Source organism: Drosophila sechellia, chromosome 3L (assembly GCF_004382195.2).
Source record: "Drosophila sechellia strain sech25 chromosome 3L, ASM438219v1, whole genome shotgun sequence".
NCBI lineage: Eukaryota > Metazoa > Arthropoda > Insecta > Diptera > Drosophilidae > Drosophila > Drosophila sechellia.
In genome coordinates this window covers 11,819,076-11,836,248 of record NC_045951.1, presented here as the reverse complement: position 1 = coordinate 11,836,248, position 17,173 = coordinate 11,819,076, and the positions used below count along the sequence as shown (strand labels likewise).

Genomic DNA, 17,173 nt, shown 5'->3' with positions numbered 1-17,173 from the left:
CGATATATCAAAACAGACAAACGGTCTGCGAAAAGTGTGACCGCTTGCCGTGCTGCTCGCAACTTTGACACGACCAGTTCCAAAATATAGTGAGATTTACGCAAAACTACTTAAAAATGGTCGGTTGGAGCCGTTTGCTGTCGCCGGCGGCGAAGTTCGCCAGCTACCGGGCTGTCCTGCAGGAGCCCGCGTGCCGGAATGGTGAGCATTTCGTGGAAATATCCGCCGTAAACACACTTCTCATTACGCAACCATATACTCTGTATTTCTAGCCCTGCAGCAACAGCTGCGCAGGATGGGAGGCGATCATGGACACCACCAAATGATCATCAAGCCATCCCGTTTCCAGTGGGACAAGTTCAAGGATCTGATACACTTTTACGTAATGCTCGGCGTCATCCCAGTCACCGCATTGGTTCTCTACGCAAACATCTTTGTGGGACCCGCGCAGCTCGCCGAGATTCCGGAGGGCTATGAGCCCAAGCACTGGGAGTACGAGAAGGTATGATGGGCTCGGAACGACAACCGACCGACACTAAGATACTAAGCCTGAATTATCGCTTTCTTATATTTGACATGATTGTAATTTCAATATATCTCTTTATTTTCTAGCACCCCATCACGCGCTTTATTTCCCGCTACATATTGAACTCGGAGCAGCAAAACTACGAGAAATCCCTGCACTATCTCTACGAGGAGAACGAAAAAGCCCAGATTCGGTAAGGCGAAGGATACAACCAACTAATATCCCATTGTAAACGAATATATTTTCTTTCAGGCTCCTTGAGGACGAAGTACGTCGCAAGATGTCGGAGCGCAACGATTACCAGGCCTACTACTACCGACCATCGGTGGCCAAATACCACAGGATTTCGAAAGAGGCTGCTGACGAGCTGGAGGCTCTGCGCGGAGACTAGAACCCTTGTAATATTCTTTAAATACCATTGTTAGGCTCCCGTTTTGTGGGAAATAAAGTGTGAAATCGACTTCGCAATATCAGCTTATTCACATTTAATAATATACAAATTACACAGTAGTCGAATAAATACTTAAGACTTAGCAAAGTCATGTGCGTATCGATTTAGCCCCACGCCTGATTCTTGCAGTAGTAGAGCACCAGTTTCCCATTGGTTCCATGGCACTCGTACAGGTTCTTGATTATCTGATCCGGGGCAGGTGCAAATGTCTGATTAACGTACAGGAACTAAAAATTAAGATCACACATTAGATAGGATTCTCCGGAACTTCATTCACTACTTGCAATTTGCTCGCTGGCATCGAGTTTCAGAAACTTGTGGATGAACTTCTGTATCCAGCTGACTGTCTTGTTGGGATCCACGGTCCAAGTTCGCTTCTTGATGATGGGCACATTGCCAGTGGCGTTCAGAAGGATACAAACTGATAAGAAAGCAAGTCTTTGTGATAAAACGAATGCAAAATATATGAAGTTGGGTTTGATTCTCACTCTTGGAACCATCCTTATCAGCAGGTGTGGAGGAGGAAGTGCTCAGGGCCGCCTGGGATTCTAGTGTCTCTGCCATTTATTCGGAATGTAACTAAATCAAATAGCTCCTAATTAATGAATTAAAACAGCCAATTGTAAATAAAATACAATCTGTTAGAGATCAGAATTTTATGAAAAAAATATCGATAGGTGTCAGGAGATAAGGGATTCAGCTAATTATTTAAGTAAAATATGCTGCATATCATCAGATTCTGTTGTAAGAAATTATTTTCTCCTTTTCTTGTATTTTTTCTTTTATTTAAACATATTTTTATATTTATCTATCACTTTGAGACTTTCAAAATTGATTATTAAATGTTCCACCTCTAGCGATAACAGCGGCTATGTTATTTTACATTTGACTGTTATTGTAACACGTGTGGAGTTTATAAAACAATCCAGGAAAATAAACAAAACTATGAATAATAACCTTTTTGAGGGCTCCGACGACGAAGGGGAGGATCTGCAGCTGTCCACCAACAAGGACTATGCCAAGACCTACAACATCCTGCGCAAGAAAGAGCTCCTACAAAAATGTAAATTCAGAATGCGGTTTTACGATCATTTCCCATTTGTTAATTAGATTACTTAATATTTCTCAGATAAGGATCGTGGTTTGGATGTTTCCGAATCGGAATTCGACAGTGACAGCTCTTCGTCCGAGGAGGACGAGGTGGACCCCAAATTCGACCACGACTTCTTCAAGACTCTGTCCTCGCTGAAAAGTAAAGATCCACGTATCTACGAGAAGGGTACGAAATTCTTCAGTGAGTCCTCCGGCGATGAAGATGATAAGGATGGGGAGTCTCCGAAAAAGAAGAAGAAAGCCAAGCCAGTCACGTTGAAGGACTACGAACGAAAGGTAATTTTGGAGCATGATGGCAAGTTCGAGAGTTCGGATGACGAGCAGCAGGAAAAAGAGCACGAGGAACTCCAACGTGCGCAGTCGCCAAGCGCCGTGGAGGAGGAGCGCCGTCTGAAGGCCGAGTTCCGGAAGGTGATGAACAAGGAAGACGACAGTGAGGATGAGGAATTTGGAGGTATATTCAAGAAGCGCAGCAAGACCAAGGAGCAAACAGCTGCCGAGGAGGCAGACTTTGCCAAATGGCTGGCGGGAAAACAAGCTGAGATTCAGGAAACCGACAAGAAGCAGTTGGAGCCTCTAAAACAGTACTGGAGCAGCAACAAGCTGACACAGGGCGAGAGTTTCCTCAGGGATTACATCCTTAATAAGGGCTACGCAAACACGGATGAGTCCGCCATTCCTACCTACGATGAGATCGTGGGCGAAGCTGCTCCGCTCTCGGAAGATGAAAAGGAACTTGAGAAGCAGGCAGAGTTTGAGCACAAGTACAATTTCCGCTTTGAGGAGCCAGATGCGGACTTCATAAAGCGCTATCCCCGAACCATCGAACAATCCCTACGTCGCACGAATGACAAGAGGAAAGAGAAACGCAAGGAGCTAAAGGAGCGCAAGGATCAGGAGAAACAGCAGAAGATGAAGGAATTGGAGCTGGTCAAGGAAATGAAGCGTAAGGAGATCGATGAAAAGATACGCAAATTAAAGGCGGTCACGGGCAACGATGAGCTCGGTTTCCGGGACGAAGAACTCGAGGAGGACTTTGACCCGGCTGCCCACGATCGTCGAATGCAGGAGCTCTTCGACGATGAGTACTACAATGTAGATGAAGGCGAGGAGAAACCAGAATGTCCCTCGGACATCGATGAATTGGTGCTGGAAGATTGGGATAACTACGATCCCAGACAGCACGCCAATGGGGGCGATGAGGATTATGAAGGACACTGCGAAGACGACGACTTCAACATGGATTGCGAATACGATCCGTCCACGGCCAAGGAGCAACTTCAACAAGAGCTCATCGAAAACACTCGTGGTCGCAAAGGACGAAAGGGTAGACGAAATCGCTTTATGGAGATGATCCAGGCCGAAAAGCCTGCGTTCAATCCGGAGGACGAAAAGACGTACAGTGAGTACATCGATGAGTACTACCAAATGGATTGCGAGGACATCATCGGGGATCAACCGTGTCGATTTAAATATGTGGAAACCACACCAAACGATTTTGGTTTGACGATAGAAGAGGTACATTTTCGATTAGCTTGGTTAAAGTCAAAAAATTATATGTAATCTTTTCTGTTTTATAGATCTTGCTGGCCAAGAACAAGGAGCTTAACCAGTGGGCTAGCTTAAAGAAGGCTGTCCAAAACAGACCGGAACACGTGGAGAAAAAGGAGCAGCGTCTCTACAAGATGAAAGCCAAGAATGAAGATCTAAAGCGAAAGATATTCAAGAGTCTTTATGGAGAAGGGTAAGTTACTTCAAATATCCTTTCGATTTCGAACGGGTGTGTACTAAAACGTGACTCTCATGCAGTTCTGACGATGAGGAGCAGCCAGCAGAAGAGAAACCAGCAGTGACACCAGCTGCTGATGCGCCAGCTCCAGGCGAAAATAATCAAGTCTCGACGGAAGGTCTGTCCAAATCCAAGAGGAAACGCCTGAAACGCAAGGCTGCCGCAGCAGCTGCCAGTGCCCCTAAAGTTCCAAAAGAGGAAAGTGGCTCCAAGAATCCAAAGCAGGAAGCGGAAGGATCTACAGAAGATGTCCAGGCCGAAGGTTCCAAAAAAAATGCCGATACTCCATCTAAAAAGGGCAAAGATGACGCAAACCAGGAAATTAGAAACAATCCACAAATCACGGAGAAAACGAAAAACAATAATGCCTTTAAAAATAACAAAAAAGATCCTAAAAACATGCAAAATGGATTCCAAAAACCTCAAAATCAAACAAACAAAAGTGCACAGACAAAGTCGAAACAACCTTTTAAAACTTCGGAGAGTGCGCCTGCAAACGCAGAAAAATCAAATGGAAATAACCCTTTCAATAAGCCACAATTGAAATCCCAACAAAGGCAGGAGCTGCCACCAATTCATAAAAATCAAGGTGGAAACAAAAAGGGACCGAGAAACGCTAACGGCCCCAATCCCTTTAAGAAATCAAACGAAAAGCCAAGTGCGCCTTTCCCAACAAAGAAAACTAACAACTTTAAGGCGAAAAACAAGCAAAGTAAAAATGGTGGAATAACCGACGATCGATTAAAGGCATATGGCATAAACCCCAGAAAGTTCCACAAGCGGGAAAAATATGGAAAGAAGGATAAGTGAAGAGTTACAATAAATCTAAGAATAAAAGTTGATATATAGTTATACATTTTATAGTTACATTTTATGTACATATGATAACATATTAAAAACCAACACAGCACAATGAACTCTGATTTGATCAGTTATTCCGCGGCAGTCACCTCATCATCGGTGGCCACTCCATCATCATCATCGTCCTCGGTGCTCTTCATGCGATCCAATTGAAGGCGCCGCTCTTGGATGCGGATGCACTTGGGGCAAATCATATTTTTGCGCGTGAGGCAGACTCGATGGAAGATGGAATTGCACTGATCACACTTGATGCAGCCATCGTCGAAGGGAAAGATCACCTCGTTGTTGCTACAAATCTCGCAGATGTACGCTTGGGCAAGGCACATGGGGCAGGATCGTATGTGATCATTGAATGCCTTGAAAACTCCTTGCAGGAATTCGCTGAGCGCTCCAGATTCCACCTGGCTGAGATCACTTAAGGAATAGAACTCATTGGACTGGGCCAGATGTCGCCGGACACCCAGTTGCTGATCTACCAGCTTCAACTCGCTGGCAATCTTGCAGGCAGCCAGATAGTGGCGCATATGCACCAGATTCTGCCGCAGTTTCTTTACCGCACACAATTTTTCTACGAACACAAACAGCTTGGGATTGTCCTCCTCCAAGCGAATGAGCGGTTTGTTTAGGAACAACCTAATCTCTTGAAGCGCTGTGCGCGACACTCTGCGTGGCGAAAAGTCCCAATTGTGGATTATGCGGGCTGGTATGAAGTTGCTGTCGTTCCAGTTGCAGCGAGGGCAGTAGTACAATCCACTGTAATCGCATAGACGTGGTTCAACCCAGGTATTTTCTACGAGGAAAGAGTCTAAATTTTTGGAAGCGAAAGAGCAGCATTAACTTACTTATATTAAGCATCGTTCCGCACTCGGCGCACTTGTATCCCTGGGAGGTGAGTCCGATTTCCGGACATATCTCCGAAATGGGATGCTGCCGCTCTGAAACCAGGACATGGGCACAAACCCTCTTCACGCCATCGATGCACTTCTGATGGACCAGGAATCCGCAATCGCTGCACACGTACGAGTTCTGCACGACGCTCCAAATAATGGTGGTGCAGTGGTCACAGTAGTTCCTCTTGGCGGCTGCCTGCAGGCGATTCCGTTTGCCATGATGCGGGTGGTGGGGCACAAAATGATGACCCACCACAGCACGTATGGCATTCATGACGACCATGTCCGAGGACAGGGAATGCTGCTCCTGGGCCTCCTCCAGCTCCTGCAGTGAGTAGCGCAGATCCACCAGGTGCCGCACCAACCAGCGACGCTCCTCGCTGAGTTCCTCGCTCAGCAGGACGAGATCCCTGCAATGGGCTATGGCCGCCTGCAGATCCTGGATATTGGCATCGCTGGTGAAGATCAGGCGCCACTGCTCGCGCACCAAGGACGCAGGAATGGGCAACGCCCTGTACTCCGCACTTTGTGGGCCACTTTCCTCGGAGCCTCCGCCCTCGGATCCAGATCCAGTTGAGCCAGAGCCTCCAAGGCCAACTGTTGATCCCAGCGAGGATGAGGCGTGCAACAGGTTGCTGGCGCTCTCGTTAATCAACTGCGCAACCGTGCCCGGAATGCTGGTGAGACTGTCCTTCCAGGAGCTCATTTTTGGGGAAGAACAACAAAACAAGTCTTTGTGTCTGTTTTTTTTACCGACCAGGGATGCGAGCAAGTGGTGCAGATGAGCGAACTAGTTACCGTTCACGGGCCTAACTGCAGGTGGTTGTACGCATCCCTGGAATGCACCTTAATACAGTGACAGAAAAAGTGTGAGGTTTAATTATTAATATTAAATTTTATAAAATAATGATAAACTTGGAAAAAAATTTGAAAATATTATGTTAAATCAAAAATTATGAGAATTTCTAAATTGCAATTAATTATGAAATATGTTAAGGTAACAAAAATATTCGCTTTACATAATTGTAACAAAAATATTCGCCTTACATGATTGTAAAGCGAATATTTTTGTTACCTTAACATATTTCATAATTAATTGCAATTTAGAAATTCTCATAATTTTTGATGTATATCAAGAGTATACTAATATACAAGAATATTAACTAACGTAATAAAAAATATTTAACTTAAAAATTTGTTTACTAAAAACTGTAGACTTTAAAACTACATCAATAAAAGGAAATATTAATGTTCCTTCCATTTTCATTCTGTTAAAAGAAAATAACTAGAAAACTAAAATATTTTATATATTTTATATATTATATTTTAAATAATTGAAAAGAGAGTGACTTGTGTTGAATACGTTTATTGTAATATTGTTCGATGGTCACAAGGTGGACTGACAAGCTGGGAAAAACTGAGTTAAATTACGATCTCTATGGGGTAAGTGGATGCAGACAAAGATATAACAAGGAAAACATATGTAAACTATCCATTATCGTTGGTTCGTTTTGGGATTCGTATTCGTTGGGTCCAGGATCTAGACCACATTGGTGTGCTCGTCGCGATGGAAGATCTTCACGTCGACGAACTTGAAGTTGTGGACATCGAAGTAGTAATCATGCTTCACCGGCCTGTTGAAGGGGAAACCGAAGGGCAGGGCGTCCACGTAGCGGGAACCGTGTCCCACGCCGCAGCTGACCACCGGATCGTAGCCGGTGAACTGGGCAACCTCGGGGTGGTGGTACGGGTAGACCATGTAGAAGAACTGGAACACCTGGCCGCCCTTCTTGCCGCGCGGCAGCATCATACGGTTGGGCACGCCGCAATGGGCCTCCGACTGGTCGAGCTTGAACTTGTAGTCGCTGTTGGTGGCGTCCATCAGCTTCTGGTAGAGCTCCAGGTAGGTGGTGCGATCGTTCACCCAGAAGGAGAAGTCACCGCTGGCGCGCTTGATGTGGTTAACGCCCGCCTCCAGATGCACCTTGAAGTGCTCCAGCTCGAAGAAGTTCTGGTAGTTGTGCTCCAGTGGGATCTTGTGTCCGTGCTCATCGTACTTGGGTCCAATGAAGACCTTGACCACGGCATCCTGCGCCTTGTCCGAGGACACGTCCAGGGTGAACTCGAAGGGCTTGTGGTTGAGACGCTGCTGGCGGGCCTTGATCACATAGCTGGATCCCTTGTAGTGGGAGTTCCTGCCGAAGGTGTACAGCGGATCGGTGGATCCCTCAACGGCGGGCTCCACATCGACGGCATTGCTGATGTCCGAGTCGAAGTGCTCGAAGTAGGTGGTCAGGCTCTCGGGCATGTGGACGGCATCGATGTGGACACCCTCGAAGGTGTAGTCCTTCTTGTGGTACTCCGGATAGGTCTCCATCAGATGCCAGTAGTGGCCGACAATGGTCTTGTACACCTCGTAGAAGATGGGATCGCGCATGGAGGTGTCGTAGTGCATGAACGGGCCGGGGAAGCTCTCGTCGCCATGGCCGTAGTGGTGGCCCTCGTTCACAATGAAGCGGTACAGCTTGTCCAGACTGCCGTAGAACTTCTTGTCCACGCTGTCCGCATTGCCCTGGATGATGTTGCCCAGCACATTGATGGTCTCCACATCGAACTTCTCGTTCTTGTGGATCCAGTCCATCACGCGCTGCGTGTAAATCTCCACGTGCTCGATATGCTCGTAGTTGTGCTCGTGGTAGAAGCTGTGGTGGTTCTCCCGGTGCCACTGGGGCACGCCGTAGTAGGTGCGCAGGTTGCTGGCATAGCCGGATTCGGTCGGCACATACATGTTGAAAGCGGGCACCTCGCCGAGATCGTGGGACAGACGCTCCAGGTACCAACGGGCCAGCAATTGCCAGTGGACGTACAGGTAGAGCTCACCGCGACGATCCTTGTTGAGGACATGCTCCTCGCCGCCCTTCGTCCAGAACGGATAGTCCAGGTTGAAGTAGTAGTAGAAGGCATTGAAGCCAACATCCTCCAGGTAGTAGGCCAAATCGTGATCGTAGTTCAGGGAGCCGTGCACGTTCGAGTAGTTCGTACGGATCACCACGTTGTAGATGTTGTCCATCTGCTTGACATGATTGAAGCCGTGCATCTTGTAGTGCTCAGCCCATTCCAGTGCCTGGCTATCGAAGTAGCTCCATGGGTGGATCTCGTAGTGGGCCGGCAGGACGACTCCCTGCATATCATCACGGAACAGACTGGCAATGGTCACGGCGTACACGAACAACTGCTTGTTCACGTGCTGGCGGGCCCAGAAGACGGCGTGCTGGAAGGTCTCCCAGTTCTTGGCGAAGTAGAAGAGACGCACCAGACCCACCACATACTCCTCGTGCTTGTCGTACATCACCGACCACACCATGTCATCGGTGAAGGGCTGGTGCTGCCACAGCTCGAAGAAGTGCTCCAACATCTCCGGGTGCACATAGTCGGCCACGTGCTCCCACGGCTTGTACTCCACGTAGCTGCCTCCGAATGGGGTGGTGAACACATCGGCCTGGTAGATGTGCTGCAGGATGTGGAACACGAACTTCTGCTTCATCAGAAAGTCCTTGTCCGCCACCTTGGAGTCCAGGTGCTTGGCCTGGCCGAGAGTAGCCAGCAATGCCACCGCAGCTACCGCAATCACCGTGAACGACTTCATCTTCTCGAGTCGATTCGAATCGTAATGCTGCAATGATCGGTAGCCAGTATTTATACCCCCGGATCGGCGATACGCAGATTGCAATCCGGCCAATGACCGGTCGCATCCGTAGCCTTGATCCGCGCCATCGCCGGATCTGAACGACCCGCGAAGCTCTCAATCTTAGCGCCCATGCTGCATCCATAATTGCAGGTGATAAGACCGATGATTAGGCGGCCATACCAAGATCAATCCCACATCATTATCTAAATTCAAGAGTGAGCCACTATAAACTGGTGGCTAGCTGCAGCAGCTGGAAGATCCAGTTCATATTTCCTCGCTCCAGTGACACCTTCTCCAGCTGTCCAAATAGGTGAGTCTATAAAAAGGAATGCCCAAAATAGCACGATTACATGGATACTATTTATAAGAAAATCCACTTGCATTGTAAACTTCATGGGTTCATAGCACATGACATTGAAAATGGCAATTGGTTCACCTATTTTCTCGCCGTGTAATGACTTTCATTTTTCCCATTTTTCCATTTCAAACTGATGATTTTGCTTTTTTCGAACATATCAACAGGTGGATGACGGGCCCCCTGGATTAACCTATTTAAAATAGTGATTAGGTTTACATGACCACCTGATCTCCTGTCAATTGAGGTGTTACCAGGCGGCCTCCTTGATAAGTTTGCTTTGTTCGCCGCATCGATTCTTTATCAAGTATTGCTAAAAATATTCCGAATTGCAAAACACGGAGGGAGCATCATGTGGCTGCGACAACAAATCCCGGACAACAAAGAACAATGGACCATCGGATGACCCGCAGGTCAATGGAGAACATATAAATCAATCAGACCCATTTCATTCTATATATGTAACACTGCTCTTAAATGTCCTTCAAAATTAAAATATGTATGATTAAAGGATGGGAAATTATGATGTTGCATAGGATCTCATTAGTATAGAACATCATAACTACCTATACATATCTTTATGTAATATATTCATATATAGAACATAGAAATTTTTACACAGAATCTACAAAATTTATTTTACGAAAAGTACCCATTACGTAGATAAAAACTATCCAAATTATTTGGCGGCTGGATGCGTGGAAGTCTTCGTGCGGCCTCCCGATTCTCGTCGGGAGTCACGTTGAGCATCTGCCCCGGATGTTCCGCCCGTTGGTTTTGGCACGAGACCCTCGGTTCCGGAGATCTGTAGAACTCTGTATTCCTTCGTCGCGGATACATCTCACAGGTGGTCAGGATCTACAGGAAAGCACGGAAATAAATTTGAAAGACTAAGAGAGATATGAAATACTTACAAACTGATTTGAAGACGTACTTATATCCATGGTTAAAAAACTTTTGTATTAGAAACTAACAAATTTTGAAAATTTCGAAATTTTTCAATGATTTTGTCCGGTTACTCGAAAGATCGGAAAAGGAACCTAACGAAAACGGGTGAAAATAATAATTTGAAAACCCGAAGCCAAAATCATGGCACACTTTTATTTTAAGATTTGCGTTTCAAGATTTAAAATGCTTATACAATAAGTTTAATTTTTCTATTTTTTTCTTGAAGTATATATTCCTATATTATTCAGACTTCGAGAACATATAATTCTCGTCTATTCAAGGTGACCACATTGCTGCGTCATTCGCAAAGTCTTTAAAATATGATTCATCCGATTTCGAATAAACAACACCTTATCATTAAAAGTATACAATAATTCAAAAAATGGTGTTCAGGTATTTAGTTGCTAATCAAAAGAAAAACGCGTTTTTTTATAAATGCATAATTTAATGAAAATAAAATTAAAAAATCCATTATATTGCAAAGCTTTCGTTTAGTTTCTTCATTTGTATTCCTTTTATATGTATTTTGTAGAAATCAAGAGTTTACACCCCAGCGATCTCCTTACCCGGAGGATAATATAACATATTTCATTTTAAGTAATTGATAACTAGACTAGATTTTTCTTTCTTTTGTACTTTATAATTAAGATACCAATTGGTCTCATTTATCTTTATCACACATTAGGTTATGTACAGAGGAATTACTGAACGATTCCTTTTGAAACCTTAATAAATAGAATTAGTATTCAGAAATCAAGTTTTGAGAACTTTTTTTCAAGTTAACCCAAAAATATTAGCCAACTAATGAACTGCTCACGCAATGCTTTTCGTAATTGGGAATTACGGCTCCCGTGGGAAATCCTCCACAAGTTGTGGTCACCCAAAGGATATTTCACTGGTTAGTCTGCTCGTGGAACATGAAGTTTTTGGTTGGATTGCTGCTCCAATTGTATCTTCCTGGGAATTATGCCCTGGCCGGGATTGCCTGTCGCATAGCCGTGGAGCAGAATGTCCAGGTGACCTATTTGTACCGCTGTGCCAGCTGCCCGGCATCATTCGATGCGGAATACTCAGCCTTGGAAGTGGATCTCTATCGGTGTGTGGGCAGTCGACTGCCCGTAATCACACGGAACATCGAAGCACATGAGTTGGAACCATTTAGACGAACGGACAGCTTAAGTATCTTCCAAATTCCAACTGCAGAAAAGGGTGATTCCCTGGTACGCCGCATCCTGGACATGTTGAATCCTCTCCAGAGGCGCAAGCATTTGCACAAGTATCTGTTCATTTGGCCAGATGCCGGAAGGCATCAGTTACTGCGACTTTTCCGCGGCAGTTGGGCCAAGAAGCTGCTCTACGGATTGGCCATTACCGGCAGGGAAAATGGCACCTTCGACTTCGATCCCTTTGCATGGGGTGGTCTCCAGGTGGTTCAGCGGCTGGATGGTGAAGTGTCTTACCCAAAAAAGATGAAGAATTTGAGGGGCTACCCATTGCGGTTCTCCATGTTCACGGATCCGTTGATGGCGGTGCCCAGGAGCCCTGTGGAGACCGCCGGCTACCAGGCAGTGGATGGAATGGCGGCCCGAGTTATTGGCGAAATGTTGAATGCCTCCGTAACATATGTCTTTCCGGAGGATAACGAATCCTACGGTCGTTGCCTTCCGGATGGCAACTTCACCGGCGTGGTCAACGACATAGTCGGTGGTCACACCCACTTTGCACCCAATTCCCGCTTCGTGCTCGACTGCATTTGGCCAGCCGTGGAGGTGCTGTATCCCTATACCCGTCGCAACCTGCACCTGGTCGTGCCCGCTTCCGAAATCCAGCCGGAGTACCTGATCTTCGTGCGTGTCTTTCGGCGAACCGTGTGGTACTTGCTCTTGGTCACCCTTTTGGTTGTGGTGCTGGTCTTCTGGGTGATGCAACGCCTACAGCGAAGGATTCCACGTCGCGGAGTCACCCAGTTTCAGGCAACCTGGTATGAGATTCTCGAGATGTTCGGCAAGACACATGTGGGTGAACCGGCGGGCAGGCTGTCCTCCTTCAGCTCGATGAGAACGTTCCTCATGGGCTGGATTCTCTTCAGCTACGTCCTGTCCACCATCTACTTTGCCAAACTGGAGTCCGGATTTGTGCGACCAAGCTACGAGGAGCAGGTGGACCGAGTGGAGGATTTGGCACATTTGGATGTGCACATTTATGCGGTGACCACGATGTACGATGCAGTTAGGAGTGCCCTGACTGAGTACCAATACGGTCTGCTGGAGAATCGTAGTCGCCAGCTGCCCCTGGGATTAACCACATCCTATTACCAGCCGGTGGTCCGGCGCAGGGATCGACGAGCGGCCTTTATCATGAGGGATTTTCACGCCCGTGACTTTCTGGCCATCACTTATGATTCGCAGGCGGAGCGACCAGCCTACCACATCGCCCGGGAGTATCTGCGCTCCATGATATGCACCTACATCCTGCCGAGGGGATCGCCCTTCCTGCACCGCTTGGAATCCTTGTACAGTGGCTTCCTCGAGCACGGCTTCTTTGAGCACTGGCGTCAAATGGATCTGATCACTCGGGTTGGTGCGTCGCCGGATGCCGAGGAGTTTCTCGAGGATCTGGGCGACCAGACGGACACGGACTCCGGCTCCAACGAGTTGGCGATTCGTAACAAGAAGGTGGTACTCACCCTGGACATCCTGCAGGGAGCCTTCTATCTCTGGTCCGTGGGAATTGGCATAAGCTGCTTTGGATTTGCAGTGGAGCACGCTCATTGGTTTTGGCGGAGACAGACACTACGGGATGCTGCTGAAGCTAGAAGTGACTTACAAATCCATTTAAGATGAGAAGTTAACTTAAAATATTTAAAATTACTAAAAAAATGTATATGTATGTTTCTATAAACATTAAAATAAATTACTAATGAATTTCTCCACTATTTAAGGGGACACGTTCTTTTATACGCTTTAATTAGTAATTTAATGAATTCAAAATTATTTGAATTAACCTTTTTTTTTATTTAAATGTAACGGCTTCTTGTGCTGTTATGGTTTAACATTCAGCGCATAACAGCACGCTAGATACCCTCAGTACGAGAGCATCGATAGCACTCATCGATAGTCTGAGCACCAGCAACCCTGCCTCCGGCTGTCATGTTTCACTTCCGGAGCTTGCGAACAAAATAGAATCGCTAAGGCAAAGAAAACCCTGCGAGTGGCGAGTGTTTTAAGATCACACTCACAAACAACATCCAAAGTGGTTAGTGGCAGTTGAGAGAGTGCCCCAAGATCCCGAGTACCAGCCGGGCAGACACAAACAACACCAGCAGCAGCAGCACCACCATCACCAACAGCAGCAGCAGCATTTCCCGCTTTTCGTTTTCGTCGTCGCCGAACAACAAATAACAAAACCACGACAAACGATGGCCGATGCCGCGGAGAGTAAGCCACTGGCCGCCGAACAGCAGCAGGCGCAGCAGCAGCCGGAGCAGCAGCAGAATCCGCCTAATCCGCAGGAGCTGGATCACGATCAGGAGCCGCTGGGCGAGCTGCAGGGACAGCAGGGCCAGCCCGCTCCGCCCACCAAGGAAGTCATCGGTAAGGCTGAAACTCGCATGTTAAATCCAATTCCGAACCAATTTCATTCATGTGCCGCGAACACATGGCGGCTGCTACCAAAATAGCAATGAAAAAAAAGGAGGAAAAAAAGAACAAGAAACATGCCTCCCTCTCTATGTGTGTGTGTGTGCGTGTGTGTGTTTTGAGTCTTAAAATATACGCGCGTCGGCCATTTTGTGCGGCCAAAGGCAACGCATCGCATGTATATATGTATGTGCACGAATGCTCGCGCCGCCGGCTAACCAAATTGAAAATTCTGCCTTTTGCCGGTCGTCTGTCTATCCACCCACCCAACCACCAACCCCACCCGCTACGCTCCGCTTCTTCCCTTTAAAAAATGCCCCCCCACAGATGTACACACAGAGCGAGCCAGGGCAACCCAATTTGTTAATGCGCGCGCAGCGGGAGTGCGAACGAGAGGGCAGACAGCCGGGTGCGGGTGTGTGTGTTCATTGTTTTGGTACATCTATTTGCACACACACACAACCACACGCATGGAAGCATGGCTATAAGGCGATTCCAAAACACGAGACCATAATGCAACCAATAAGTTACGATAATATTCGGCGACTATTACAATCTATTGCCAAATAATTTGGGATGCCACTATATTTTCGCTTAAATCATTATCTTATTTGCACAATTATATGATTTATTTGAAGTTTTGGGAACCATAGCATAGCTCTAAATAATTGTTAACCAATAATTTGTGGTTATAAAACTTCTTTCAATGTTTTCGCACGCTTCAATGAGTTTACAAACTGCGTATTAGTTTATTTAGTTTATTATTAGCGTATTTCAGCTGTATTGTGTTTTGCCCCTCCTTTATAATAATAAAAAAAAATTCAAAGTATTATCTCAAAACTACCCCTTCTGTATAATATTTGGTTTCTTATATAGAATTGTTTCTATTTTTTGTTGCATTTTAATTGTTTAAAGGATTACAAATGATCTTCCTATTTTCATTTTATTTTTATTTCTTTTATTTTGGCCATTATCACACGTTTAATTAACATAGGAAAGTCCGTATTTATACTGTTTTATAATCATTGATACAGAATGGTTGCAACTGATTTCAAATTAAATGATCCTTATAGTTTGTGGAATAAGAACCGCCAAAAATATTGACCAATCCACTAAGATTATTCATAATGTCTACCCTTTCCATTTGCAGCCACCAAAGTCACCGGCACCGTCAAGTGGTTCAACGTGAAGAGCGGCTACGGCTTCATCAACCGCAACGACACCAGAGAGGATGTCTTTGTGCACCAGAGCGCCATTGCGCGGAACAATCCCAAGAAGGCGGTCCGCTCGGTGGGCGACGGTGAGGTCGTTGAGTTCGACGTGGTCATTGGCGAGAAGGGCAACGAGGCGGCCAACGTGACCGGTCCCTCCGGTGAGCCGGTGCGGGGCAGTCAGTTTGCGGCGGACAAGCGCCGTAACTTCCGTCCCTGGATGAAGAAGAATCGCCGCAAGGATGGCGAAGTGGAAGGCGAAGACCCAGAATCGCCGGCCCAGCAGCAACAGCAGCAGGCGGCACCAATCGTTGACGGGCAGCCGCAGCAGCAGGTGCAGTCCGGCCCGCGTCAACCACGACAGAACTTCCGCCGAGGACCACCCGGTGGACCGCCCGGAGGACCTCGAGGTGGCCCCCGAGGACCGCCTGGCGGAGCCCCCGGTGGCCCCCGGCGCTACAACAACTACTATCTGCGTCAGCCGAGACGCGGCCTGGGCGGCGGTGACGGCAGCGCCGAGCCCGGTGTCCACGATCAGAATCCCGAGGGTCTGCAGCGCGGCGAGGGTCAGGGACCGCGTCGCGGTGGCGGCCCACCGGGCGGACCCCAGCGGCGCTTCTTCCGACGCAACTTCAACAATGGTCCACCGCCACCACACCGCGACGGCGGAGAATACAGTGAGTGGTGCACTTTGTGCTATTAGATAAATGGTATATATTATTAATAATAATTATTATTATTCTGTTGCAGTTCAAGGCCAGGGACCGCCACGCCCTCAACAGCCACGTCCACGTCGCCAGAGGAAACCAAATGGCCCTGGCGGTGGTTCGGAGCAGCAGCCACAGCAGGTAATGAACTAATCACCAGCACCACCACGACAGCAGAAACAACTGAAACATCTTCGCCAAAACAAAACTACGATAACAACATCTAAACTAGTAAACATCACAGCAACAGTCAGCGGCAAGACTAACAACAAGGTCTACAATAATAACATGGTGGAGGCGTCTTGAAAACTGAACAACTAACTAAAGTGCATAGCAGATGCATTCGTAAATAACCACTAACAACCAGAACAGCCACACGCACCGACACCAAAAGCAGAGAAATACAGCGATAGAGCGGAGAAACCTTAACATTTAACACTTTACACTTAACTTAGAGGCTTGGGTCTAACATAACATTCTAATACTTTTAGTTTTTATCTAGCTAACCAGTGACTAATTGGCTAACAAACAACACACACACACACGCCTCTAATTTAAAACCGAAACCAGCATTTTGCTTTCAACCATTCGAGATTTTTTAAGTTGTACTTACGTTTATGATTTCTACCCCTCGCCATGTTTTCCCACGTTCAAATTCCCAGAACGGCGCTCAAGAACTGCAAAATACAACCACAGAGAGCACTGCATAGAAAAGGATCCGAAAGGATCTCCATCGTCAGCCGACAAAAAGAAAACATCATCAGCAGTAGCCGCAGCATAAAACTACAATCGCAGAAAAGCAACAGCAGCAGCAGCCCATCCTCAACATCAGCGACCACTGCAACATCATGGTGCAACAAGATCAGCAAATATTGCAGCAAATTTTGCTAAATGAGCCGCCGCGTTTTTTCGGTTTGTTTGCTTTTTGTTTTGTTTCGTAGGGCAACAGAGAATCAATTGTACAACTCATACAACCAAACTAACATCCTCAAAATT

General features: G+C 46.7%; 8 protein-coding genes across 8 annotated transcripts; 4 read left to right on the top strand and 4 right to left on the bottom strand.

The window, feature by feature from the left end:
* The first annotated feature begins 27 nt into the window (after positions 1-27).
* LOC6605403 (NADH dehydrogenase [ubiquinone] 1 beta subcomplex subunit 5, mitochondrial) lies at positions 28-1,004 on the top strand. Its single transcript, XM_002030200.2, has 4 exons — positions 28-201; positions 273-502; positions 613-719; positions 779-1,004. Exons 1-4 carry the CDS (start codon positions 117-119, stop codon positions 915-917), a joined length of 561 nt encoding a protein of 186 aa, XP_002030236.1. The 5' UTR covers positions 28-116; the 3' UTR covers positions 918-1,004.
* LOC6605402 (autophagy protein 12-like) lies at positions 997-1,626 on the bottom strand. Its single transcript, XM_002030199.2, has 3 exons — positions 1,466-1,626; positions 1,262-1,398; positions 997-1,204 (listed from the first exon to the last, which is right to left on the bottom strand). Exons 1-3 carry the CDS (start codon positions 1,539-1,541, stop codon positions 1,082-1,084), a joined length of 336 nt encoding a protein of 111 aa, XP_002030235.1. The 5' UTR covers positions 1,542-1,626; the 3' UTR covers positions 997-1,081.
* A 239-nt stretch (positions 1,627-1,865) lies between these two features.
* Positions 1,866-4,796, top strand: LOC6605401 (protein KRI1 homolog). Its single transcript, XM_002030198.2, has 4 exons — positions 1,866-2,040; positions 2,107-3,608; positions 3,671-3,834; positions 3,900-4,796. Exons 1-4 carry the CDS (start codon positions 1,923-1,925, stop codon positions 4,687-4,689), a joined length of 2,574 nt encoding a protein of 857 aa, XP_002030234.1. The 5' UTR covers positions 1,866-1,922; the 3' UTR covers positions 4,690-4,796.
* LOC6605400 (differentially expressed in FDCP 8 homolog) lies at positions 4,724-6,432 on the bottom strand. The gene is made up of 2 exons (XM_002030197.2): positions 5,583-6,432; positions 4,724-5,530 (listed from the first exon to the last, which is right to left on the bottom strand). The coding sequence occupies exons 1-2, from the start codon at positions 6,334-6,336 to the stop codon at positions 4,812-4,814; spliced, it is 1,473 nt and encodes a 490-aa protein (XP_002030233.1). The 5' UTR covers positions 6,337-6,432; the 3' UTR covers positions 4,724-4,811.
* Positions 6,433-6,980: 548 nt separating this feature from the next.
* On the bottom strand, positions 6,981-9,291 carry LOC116801062 (larval serum protein 2). The gene has a single exon (XM_032718498.1). It carries the CDS (start codon positions 9,274-9,276, stop codon positions 7,171-7,173), a length of 2,106 nt encoding a protein of 701 aa, XP_032574389.1. The 5' UTR covers positions 9,277-9,291; the 3' UTR covers positions 6,981-7,170.
* A 1,002-nt stretch (positions 9,292-10,293) lies between these two features.
* LOC6605398 lies at positions 10,294-10,802 on the bottom strand. Its single transcript, XM_032718499.1, has 2 exons — positions 10,588-10,802; positions 10,294-10,531 (listed from the first exon to the last, which is right to left on the bottom strand). Exons 1-2 carry the CDS (start codon positions 10,615-10,617, stop codon positions 10,313-10,315), a joined length of 249 nt encoding a protein of 82 aa, XP_032574390.1. The 5' UTR covers positions 10,618-10,802; the 3' UTR covers positions 10,294-10,312.
* Positions 10,803-11,538: 736 nt separating this feature from the next.
* On the top strand, positions 11,539-13,464 carry LOC6605397. Its single transcript, XM_002030194.1, has one exon. It carries the CDS (start codon positions 11,539-11,541, stop codon positions 13,462-13,464), a length of 1,926 nt encoding a protein of 641 aa, XP_002030230.1.
* Positions 13,465-13,768: 304 nt separating this feature from the next.
* LOC116801017 (Y-box-binding protein 1) lies at positions 13,769-16,932 on the top strand. Its single transcript, XM_032718199.1, has 4 exons — positions 13,769-14,214; positions 15,410-16,147; positions 16,221-16,318; positions 16,840-16,932. The coding sequence occupies exons 1-4, from the start codon at positions 14,040-14,042 to the stop codon at positions 16,885-16,887; spliced, it is 1,059 nt and encodes a 352-aa protein (XP_032574090.1). The 5' UTR covers positions 13,769-14,039; the 3' UTR covers positions 16,888-16,932.
* The last annotated feature ends 241 nt before the right edge of the window (positions 16,933-17,173 follow it).

Excerpts from the sequence above, each read along its gene's own strand:
- LOC6605403 (XM_002030200.2), top strand. The coding sequence starts at position 117 with ATGGTCGGTTGGAGCCGTTTGCTGTCGCCGGCGGCGAAGTTCGCCAGC. Across the intron at positions 202-272 it reads GGAGCCCGCGTGCCGGAATG|CCCTGCAGCAACAGCTGCGC; the intron begins GTGAGCATTTCG and ends CTGTATTTCTAG. Across the intron at positions 720-778 it reads AACGAAAAAGCCCAGATTCG|GCTCCTTGAGGACGAAGTAC; the intron begins GTAAGGCGAAGG and ends ATTTTCTTTCAG.
- LOC6605402 (XM_002030199.2), bottom strand. The coding sequence starts at position 1,541 with ATGGCAGAGACACTAGAATCCCAGGCGGCCCTGAGCACTTCCTCCTCC. Across the intron at positions 1,399-1,465 it reads TGATAAGGATGGTTCCAAGA|TTTGTATCCTTCTGAACGCC; the intron begins GTGAGAATCAAA and ends CTTTCTTATCAG. Across the intron at positions 1,205-1,261 it reads TCGATGCCAGCGAGCAAATT|TTCCTGTACGTTAATCAGAC; the intron begins GCAAGTAGTGAA and ends CTTAATTTTTAG.
- LOC6605401 (XM_002030198.2), top strand. The coding sequence starts at position 1,923 with ATGAATAATAACCTTTTTGAGGGCTCCGACGACGAAGGGGAGGATCTG. Across the intron at positions 3,609-3,670 it reads TTGGTTTGACGATAGAAGAG|ATCTTGCTGGCCAAGAACAA; the intron begins GTACATTTTCGA and ends TCTGTTTTATAG. Across the intron at positions 3,835-3,899 it reads AAGAGTCTTTATGGAGAAGG|TTCTGACGATGAGGAGCAGC; the intron begins GTAAGTTACTTC and ends ACTCTCATGCAG.
- LOC6605400 (XM_002030197.2), bottom strand. The coding sequence starts at position 6,336 with ATGAGCTCCTGGAAGGACAGTCTCACCAGCATTCCGGGCACGGTTGCG. Across the intron at positions 5,531-5,582 it reads CGGAACGATGCTTAATATAA|AAAATACCTGGGTTGAACCA; the intron begins GTAAGTTAATGC and ends CTTTCCTCGTAG.
- LOC116801062 (XM_032718498.1), bottom strand. The coding sequence starts at position 9,276 with ATGAAGTCGTTCACGGTGATTGCGGTAGCTGCGGTGGCATTGCTGGCT.
- LOC6605398 (XM_032718499.1), bottom strand. The coding sequence starts at position 10,617 with ATGGATATAAGTACGTCTTCAAATCAGTTT. Across the intron at positions 10,532-10,587 it reads GTACGTCTTCAAATCAGTTT|ATCCTGACCACCTGTGAGAT; the intron begins GTAAGTATTTCA and ends GCTTTCCTGTAG.
- LOC6605397 (XM_002030194.1), top strand. The coding sequence starts at position 11,539 with ATGAAGTTTTTGGTTGGATTGCTGCTCCAATTGTATCTTCCTGGGAAT.
- LOC116801017 (XM_032718199.1), top strand. The coding sequence starts at position 14,040 with ATGGCCGATGCCGCGGAGAGTAAGCCACTGGCCGCCGAACAGCAGCAG. Across the intron at positions 14,215-15,409 it reads GCCCACCAAGGAAGTCATCG|CCACCAAAGTCACCGGCACC; the intron begins GTAAGGCTGAAA and ends TTCCATTTGCAG. Across the intron at positions 16,148-16,220 it reads CCGCGACGGCGGAGAATACA|TTCAAGGCCAGGGACCGCCA; the intron begins GTGAGTGGTGCA and ends ATTCTGTTGCAG.